The 9,729-nt window shown below is 33.3% G+C and overlaps 1 protein-coding gene across 1 annotated transcript; it reads right to left on the reverse strand.

Annotated features, from left to right (window-relative positions):
- Positions 1-414: 414 nt before the first annotated feature.
- LOC140974332 (homeobox-leucine zipper protein HAT22-like) lies at positions 415-2,105 on the reverse strand. Its single transcript, XM_073437716.1, has 3 exons — positions 1,445-2,105; positions 1,257-1,336; positions 415-1,008 (listed from the first exon to the last, which is right to left on the reverse strand). Exons 1-3 carry the CDS (start codon positions 1,910-1,912, stop codon positions 717-719), a joined length of 840 nt encoding a protein of 279 aa, XP_073293817.1. The 5' UTR covers positions 1,913-2,105; the 3' UTR covers positions 415-716.
- Positions 2,106-9,729: the final 7,624 nt, after the last annotated feature.

Raw genomic sequence — 9,729 nt, forward strand, 5'->3', positions numbered from 1 at the left:
CCTTGTATCTCGTCGAGAGAGACACTAAATTCATAAATTTCTCAAATTTTGTTTTGCAAAAAAACATTTTTCGTACATTTTTTTATCCCATCGCATAAAAAAACACACACACACTATATATCAACTTGTAACCAAAATAAAAATAAAAAAAAATTAATGTAGACATATATCTATAATCTTGAAACCAATAAAAATATTGTGCTTTCGTATGATCTAACTACCGCCCTTTATCGACGGGAAACGAAATTGCATGTGTACAAATTTGTGTAATTTACTAAAATAAATCTAATCCTTCACATACTATAATATAATTTAACTAAATATAGGTCATATGCACAATAATTCACCGATGATAGATTAATAATTGAGAACATAAATCCCTAAGGAGAAAAAAATCTGCGTATTACATAGAAATAATAAACAATAATTCATTCATTAATATTTACAACCAATATTTAACATAAAACCAAAGGAAAAAAAGAAACACAAAGATTAGTAATTATCTAATTAGGATCTATAAATTAGTAACTTTTTAAATCCTTTTCACAAGCCCTTAATAAATTAAAAAAGGAGGGTTGTGGGAGGGTGTTGTTTCCATAACCATATACACTACCGGATACGTATATATATACGCGTGTGTGTGTGTATATATATATTATATTATATAATATATAATATATAGTCTACAAGATAATTATTGGAGGGTAATTTGATCATCAACATGCGGCAGATGGATTGGTGAAGGGATTGTAAAAGTGCGGCGCCGGAGCCATGGTGAATGAGCTCTTACCCCTGCTTTCAGCGGTGGAGGCGGAGGCGCCGCTGACCCTTTCACATGACGGGCACATGGTTAGCGTGGCCGCCGGCAGCTGCATATACAGCGGTTTTGCTAATTTCAGCGCCTTCAGCTCCTGTAGCTCCTTCTGCAGTCGCCGGTTCTCGTCCGTCAGCGTCTCGCAGCATTTCTTCAAGAATTCGCAGTCTACCTCTGTTTGCTTCAGCTTGGTCCTGCAGTACGGGGTTCATCATCATTTTTTTCTCGGACAAAATAAATTATTAAAGAAGAATACTTGTCCGCTTGACCGCTTTCTAATATTTTGACAGAGAGCTAAAAGTTAATGCACGGGGGCCCGTTAACAATTTCCCAATGATCTTCTCTACAATTTCTGTTATGTATTCTTTTCAAAAGAAAACAATTTGCATCAAATTCTCGAGTAATAATTTAATATATCTCACTGGGCGGGTCAGGACAAGACCTGGCTCTTCTATTCTGGAACCACACTTCAACCTGTCGAGGGGTTAGCTTCAGCTCCCGAGCCAAATCTTGCTTTTGTTTCTGATGAAATAAACAACCCAAAAAAAAAAAATCATCTCCTTGATCCTAATTATTGAAAACAGAAAACCCCCCCAAAAATCATTCTTGAATATGAGAGAAATTACTCACAGGATTGAGAGTGCTGTGTAGCTTGAAGCTTTCCTCCAAAAGGGCAGACTGAACTTTACTGAGCCTGAGTTTCTTCCTACCATTGGATCCATCATCGTCTTCCTCGCTGATTCTTGAGGAAAGCCTCTCTGTTTCCACCTCTTCACTGCTCACGATTTCCCTCTCCCTCTTCACACTAACGTTAGAGAAAGAAGAAGCAGCGCTCTCTTGTCTGTACAAATGATCACCCGATTGGTTGTCATTAAAACCAACCTTGATATTATCATCAGAATCCACCTTTTTCGCAGCATGAGTATGTTGATTGTTGCAGTGAGTAATTTCACCGGACAGACTCAGTGTTAACGATGGCTCCTGAATTTTATGAAGCTTTTGAGCAGAGGATGGATTTGCAGACTTGGTTTCTCCGGTTGAGGGAGATATTCCCAACCCCAAAACCAAGCTCGGGTTGCATAAATCATCGAAACCCATCAATCTTTTGGGGGATTTGGACGAAAAAGTTTGGCGTGGGAAAGAGAGACGGGTGTTTGTTTTTTGTGTGGGAAGAATCGAGAATGGCGTTCGAAAGTATATATTGAAAGTATTTTTCCTCTGTTTGTGTGAAATGAGGAGCCACGGAGAATGGGAGGAGACTTTTGTAAAGGTGAATTGGTTGGGTGGGTATATTTCTATGATTAATAATCAATGAGTATATTGCAATTTGCGGAGTGGAAATAATGAAAATGTACTCTCTCTCACACACAAACACTTCTCGTTTTATAATTAAGAAAAACAGTAATTTTAAAATTGATCTACATTATAAATTTGTTAATTTACGTTTTTGAGCTTTTCTAATTTTTAACCTTAGTATTGTATGTTTCAGTTTTGACAATTTTAATTATTTTTCATGTATTGATCTGCTATTTATACATCAATATCATGTCGAAATCATGTAAACACCGTACATATATCACATTTGTGCTACGTCGAAAAAAACTAAAACTACAAAAAATAACAAATATAACATATCAAAATTGAAATTCGAAAACATATATGACCAAAATCATATAGAGAAATATATAAGATTAATACTGCAATTTTCGCTTTATTTTATTATTGTTGTTGTTATTTATATTTACTCTAAAATATTTTCATAATCAAAATTCGTTTTTCCTAAAATGGTATTCTTATAATTTTTTAAGATGTGCCATACACGTATTTATTAACATTAATTTCGGCTAATCAATTAACTATCAGTGTGTTCGGTGAATGGGTGATGATATAATTCAAATCATTAAACACTGCAACAGTTTAAGTATATATATATATATATATATATAACACCGTGTTATAGCAAAAATATTTAATGAAATTTTAAAATTTGAATTCGACTTGGTCTCGATCTTGATCGACTCCAACTTGGTTGACTAATTGAACCACATTTTACTCTTATTTTCAATTATAGCGATCAACAAGAAGGAATCTCTTTGGAGTCTCCAATGAGAAGAATCAATGTGTAAAGAATGAATACTTTGATGCCCTTGACAATGGGGAACACACGTCAAAGAGAATGATTCGTTTGCCTCTCGCCACCCATTATCACTACAAAAAAACAGTTGGAATAGCGACGGTTTTTAATAAACCGTCGCACATGTAGCGACGTCTTATGCAAAAACCGTCGCCTTTTCATTTCGTGACGGTTTTTGATCAATGGTCGCTATGTTAGCGACAGGTGTTGACTAACCGTCGCTCATATAGCAACGGTTTTTGATACACCGTCGCTACAGTAGCGACGATGTTTCATTAAACCGTCGCCTACAATTTGAAGCGACGGTTTATTAAAAACGGTCGCTATTATAGCGACGGTTTTAGAATAACCGTCGCTATATTAGCGACTGTTTATCAAAAACCGTCGTTATTTTGTGCGACGGGTTTTTTTACCATCGCCCATGGCGACGGTCTAATAAAAAACCGTCACCGATCTAGATCTAGATCGACGACGGTTTGTCAAAACCCGTCGCTAAAAGCGACGGTTAACTCAACACTGTCGCTACGAGCGACAGTTCTATCAATACCCGTCGCTATGATTCTTTATATACCAAAGTTCGCGTACATTTCCTTCACCGATTTTCGCCTTTGTCCTTTTTTAACTTTGTAGTGAAATTCTATCGATTTTTTTTAATTTTTACTAACATATTTTTGTATTAATTTAGTAGATTTGTTCGTCGGTGAGATATTCCAGCGTTACATAGATCTGCATGGTCAATAAAACCGTCGCTAATGGTGACGGTGTTTGAGAAACCGTTGCTAATAGATAGCGATGCGACTTCCTGTTACGGAATTCCAAACCGTCGCTACAACCGTCGCCTAACCTTAAACCCCCGTTTTTTTTTTTTTTTTTAGTGTATCATGCCAATTTACACTGTTTTTACCATTAACTCCATTTTCTCCTCATCGTTTGTTTTTTGTTTTTTGTTTTTTTAAAAAATTGAGTAATAATTAATTCACCCATTGTGCTGAAAAGTTTGACATCTTCTTCTAGTCGTGCAACTAATAATCTACGGCTAATATTTCTTTGTAATCTTTCCTATATACTATTCTTGGAATTTTGATGATATTGGCTCGTGGGCATCCCTCGCACTTTCTTAGATGATTAAAAAGAGTCGATAAGAGAAAAAAATTGGGTGAGAAAATGAGTAAAATCGTTTTATTGACACGTTTCTATTTGTTCATGTAAGTTATCGAATTTTGGTTTTAGTACAATAAGTTTTTTTATAAATTTAAATCAATTTTTTGTTGTAGTGTTAACGTGGTACTGTATATTGCTTACATAATATCCACCAAACGGTAGAAATTATTGATATATCTGACACTATGTTAGCTCTCCGACAAAAAAAATAAAAAAATAAAAAAACCAAAAAAACGACTCATTACACAAAGACTATACTTTGATCATCAAAAAAAGAAGAAGAGATCATCGGACTCAATCAAACAAGCGCAAATGCCCATAATTTCCAGTCCTATTCCGCTTCGTACGTAAAAAAACAATTTTTTTAATGCATGTTGATTGTGTGGAGTTTAACGTAAAAAAGTTGTTAATGTTCGAAATTTCCCTAATAATTTCACACAATAAAGCAATCATTTTATATTTTAAAAATAAAATCATGGAGATTAATACTTGCCAAGTAGGCCAATGTCCATATTGGTGTGATCCAAATCAACCCATACAAAATGTCGAAAGTAGTGTGTTTTACAATTAATTTTATGCTAAGAAAGTTGTTTCATAGGATGCCCACAACTTAGTTGTGGAGACTATATTTTAGCTGACCACATGGCCTGTCTCTCACACCATCAGTTTCATTTAGGGGTGGCAAAAAACCCGACACTGCCGACCCAACCCGAATCCCGTTCCATTATCGCTCCGAAAAATTTCCGACCGGTTTTTTCTAGACCTAATTGTTTGGGATTTTCCCATCCTGATTAATTTTGGGATAAAGGTCGGGCATATGATCTTCTCCCGACGGGATTTCCGTCCCGACCAGAAATAATAGTATTAAAATTTTATATTATTATTAATATTATAAATTTATAATTGACATTTTCAATTTCTAAACTGAGAGAAGACCTAAGAAGAGCAGAAGACTAGGTTTTTAGAAATTTTCACCATTCTTGTCCTTCACGGCTTCACGCCTTGTGAGAAAACATCTTCCGTTTTTTTTGAAATATTTTGGCCTTACAAACAGAAGATGTAACTTAACAAGGCGTAATCACACCTTATAAGAAAATATCTTCTGATGTGTTTTCTTTTATCTAAACCTATTTGTTTCTCCTTTCCTTCACATCTCTTCTATGTTGTCTCCATCCTCAACAAACACCTTCCATCTTCTCGGCACCACCATCTTCCCCCATCTACCTTCCCGCACAATCAGTCACATCCACGCCACCACAGTGCACGGAACACCGACCTACATCTCTCGCAACCACTGTTCTGCGAACCTGTCCACGGTGCACCAACCTTCGTAGCTTTTAAGGGATTTAAATTTTTTTTCCGGGATATCATATCCCTACCCTACGGAATCCTGAACATTCGAGTCTCAACACTTGTAGGTACGGGATCAGTAGTAAAAAAAACTCCCAATTTTTATCGAGACGAGGATTGGATACACTATACGTCCCGAAAAAACTTGACGATCAGAACCATTTTAGCAAATCATTCTGTAAATTTACCTAAATAGGATTATGGTATTCTAATTATTAGAAACTTAGATATTATTTCAATACATTTATTGGATATATGACTGCTCTTAACCGACACTCGTGATACTGTCTCAAACAACAATTGCATTTTCTTGTTTGTTGTCTAGGAAAGAGATAAAAGAGAAACTAAATTAGTATGAACACACCATGTGGTAGTTTTAGCTACGTTTTACAGTAAATGCAAATAGATTTTGTATCTCAATTATATTTATTAAAAAAATAATATGTGTTATAATCGTCCAACAAATTATAATAAGATAATAAAATGTGTTAATTACATATACCTCTTTAAGATTTATTATAACTATAAAAAAAAAAACCCAACTAATTTTGAAAATTATTTATATATGGCCCCTCAGGTTTGTATCAAGCTTACATTTACACCCGTTAACTTTAAAAATTACATATATCTCCCCATACTTTTTTTATATACGTTACTATTACCACTTCTTGTTCATAATATTAAAGAGTATGAACATTTAAAAAGAAATTTAAGGAAAAAAAGTACACAAAATGAATATAAAAAAATTTAATAAAAACGGAAATTTTTATTTTGATTGTAAATGTTAAAACTCAATATATTACATTTTGCTCGATGTATTTTAAAACTAAAATCGATAAAACCAAACAAATATATATTTGTAATTTGAATTTTGAATTTGTTGTTTGCATTTATTTTAACTTTTTGTTAACTTTTCACTTAAATATATTAAAAATTAAATTAAATTGAACTCATTTCTTGAATACACCTGTTTGAGGGGTAATTGTAAGATTCTCATATATTTCAAGGGAGATATACGTAATTTTAGAAGTTAAAAGTTGTAAATATAAGCATGATACAAACATGAGGAGTGATATATGTAATTTTCAAAATTATTTGAGTTTTTTTTTTAAAATTATGATAAACCTCAATAGAAATATATTTAATATAGAAAAATTGTATTGTCATCTCTCCTACATCCAAAACAACATTTTACCTGTCACGCCCCGAAACTCGGGATTGACACCGACGTTGTTTAACAATCACACAATCGAAACAACAAGCCTTTGCAGCACAGTGTAAACCGAAACCAGTTTACATATCATAATCTCAAATGAAATAACAATTGTCTTTACAATACCGAAAAATAAAAAATCACAGAGTTTAATGAGGAAACGTAAAACTAAATAACATAATAACTTTAAACTTAATCTAAATTCTCGAACGTTCACCATCCCCAGAATTGTTCGGACTCTTCCTCCTCGAGTTCTTCTTCGAGCTTATCTGAGAAGGGTTGTAAGGGAGGTGAGTATTTGGGAATACTCAGCAAGTGGGGGCATATCGAGCACAATAAAAAAACATGCATAAATTTCAAAAAAAACATGACTTGCGTTCATTTCATAACACGTGCATAACTTTTACCAAGCACTGAGATTTATCTACTTTCTATGGTTTACTGACGTCAGTCCCTAATTTTTACTGCTCTAAGGGGACGAGGCCGTATAGCGGTTATGTCCCCCATCGCGTAAGGGTATGTCATGGTTGGGATTTCCACCCATATACAGTTGACTCCTCACAGTGCTTTAAAAACCGTATAACAATACAAGAAAGAGTTGAAAAAGAATTGTACTCGACTATTTTTCAAAAACCGAACACATGCATAAATCCGAATTTTAAAACTTTAAAAACAGCCCACTTACCGTGTTTTAGATTTAATAAAAACATGGAGTACACGACGCTAGACTTGGATCACTTCGTGTTCTTTGATCGGGCAGCACTTCGGCTTGAATTCTTGGACGACTTTATGACGATTTTTGTGCAGTATTTCGGCTAGGGAGAGTTGCTGAATTCTCGAAATTTGCAGCAAGGAATTTCGAGATTTAGGGGTGTGAAGAATGATGGGATGATGGGATATTTATAGGTGAGGATGGTGGGTCTAAACTTGGTACTCACATCATATCAAAATTTGCTCCAAATCTCTCAATATTTGGTTCCAATATTCTTGCCAATTTCGAAAATTCATCTACCCAAGTTATGAGATTTATACTCTAATCCAATGCTCTTGATTAATTCAGAATTTAGGTTGCTAGATCCAACGGTTTCGGTGAAAAGTTGAGGATTTCCTTCCAATCTGCATGGTATGCTTCCTTGTATCCATGCCTTATAATACTTGGGCACAAAATTTCGAAAATTTGATTATAATTCCATGCCTTAATCCTTTAAATCTTGCAGGGTATCTCAATCTTGTCAAAATCCTCCCAATATTTTTCGAAATATGCTTACCTTGCTAGAAAACGTCTCCAACAATTAATTTTTTTCCCATAAACATATATCATTATATTATTTTATACAAAGAATCAAATCCTACAAATTATTAAATACATTATGGAAAATTTTCGGTTCTCACAACCTCTTGATTTTACCTTCTTACACGACAAAATTTTACTCAATAAAGCCCACTAGTAGTTAATTTATTTAAATAATAATTCAATAAAAAATAGCAATGAACCTTGTACAAACAAACGTTTGTCGTTTCACATATAGTTATAATGGGTGGTAACTATATAATTTCAGTATTTAAAATCATACAACAATTCAGAAATCATTTTTCGATTATTTTATCAGCATAAACAATTATTGCACCTCAATCATTCATTTTCAGTAATTGCATTTTTAGCAATCTATGAGAATCAAACACGAGACATTGACTCTAATACCAAATATTATATGATTGAGCACTTGCTTATTTTACTAGAAACATTGAAGATGATAACAACACAATTTCAATATTTTAAATAGTATCGCAACTTAAGTGATACGTTTCCATTGCACTCTCAACATGGATAATTTTTTCAACCAACAAACTTTTATAACTTTTTTTTTTAAATTTTTATAAATTAGAAAGAGATATTGTTAATTTGAATGAAAATGGCGGCAGGTGGAACATTGATATAGGAAGAAGAATCAGGATCTTTGCTTAACTACAAAGTTGATAGGGAGTTTTTGGATGTGCGGGCGCCTTTTGTAGGATAAGATTATGCTACATCGATCTCGAGATTTACTCAAGTGTAACACAATTTTTTGATCAGTGTAGACCTTATATATTTTCATGTGGAGCTCAGTGATCCAAAGGCAGTATTCACAAGATGGAGTATAATGAAGCTTACATGTTCAATCATTAATCTACGGAGCAAATATTGAAAATAATTTGCCACTTTCAAATTTTAATTTTAAATTTTCGAAAACCATTAATTTTTTTTCGGATTTTATATATGCATTGATCTGTATAATAGGTTCTTCTTTAAATTTATTCCAATTAACTATTAATATACTAATAATATTATTCTTTTTCCATGTCATATATATTAAGCAGTATAAATTATTTTTTTTTATGTTATTAATGTTATCTAAAAAGTTTGGCTTACTTTGGAGATAGGAGGATTGTAAAATACTTCTTGATTAAGAAAAGAGATAGAATAAATTAAAGAGATAAACATGAAACGCCACAGTCATTTAAAAAGGTGTATCATCAATTAATTAAATATTTAAATGTCTCACACATCTACGTTATAAAAAAATAAAAACTTTTAAGTTTAGTCATGTATGTTTGTTTTTTCGATTTCGATAATCTATATTTATGTGATTTCGGTATTAGTCAATTATAGATATTTTTTTTTTTTACTAACGTGGAGCTTACGAGGTACCGATTTGTAGGGACTCGTTGACACTCGATCAAAAGAAAATAGTCATTTAAATTCCTATATTGGATATGCTGTGAGCTTAATCTTTGGTGGAAACATGCTTGGAGAAGTAGACCACTATTCCGTATTTGATTCATTAATGCTAGTGGAAGACACATGAGCTTGAATATCACACACACACACACACACACACACACACACACACACACACATATATTCTTTTTTCCTTTACTCGACATTCCCACGGTTGAATAAGTCTCAAATTATCAATTATTTCATTAACAATATAAACATATGTCGCTTGTGAGCGCAAAAGTCTTCAAATCGGGCAATTTAGCTAATTAATAGTTGAACTAAGATTTTGATATATA

Source organism: Primulina huaijiensis, chromosome 3 (assembly GCF_012295235.1).
Source record: "Primulina huaijiensis isolate GDHJ02 chromosome 3, ASM1229523v2, whole genome shotgun sequence".
Lineage (NCBI taxonomy): Eukaryota > Viridiplantae > Streptophyta > Magnoliopsida > Lamiales > Gesneriaceae > Primulina > Primulina huaijiensis.

Bases quoted from the DNA above. Each gene is read 5' to 3' on its own strand.
- LOC140974332 (XM_073437716.1), bottom strand. From the start codon at position 1,912: ATGGGTTTCGATGATTTATGCAACCCGAGCTTGGTTTTGGGGTTGGGA. The intron at 1,337-1,444 runs GTGAGTAATTTC...TTATTTCATCAG, and splicing joins TACACAGCACTCTCAATCCT to AAACAAAAGCAAGATTTGGC. The intron at 1,009-1,256 runs GTCTTGTCCTGA...CCCGTACTGCAG, and splicing joins TTCCAGAATAGAAGAGCCAG to GACCAAGCTGAAGCAAACAG.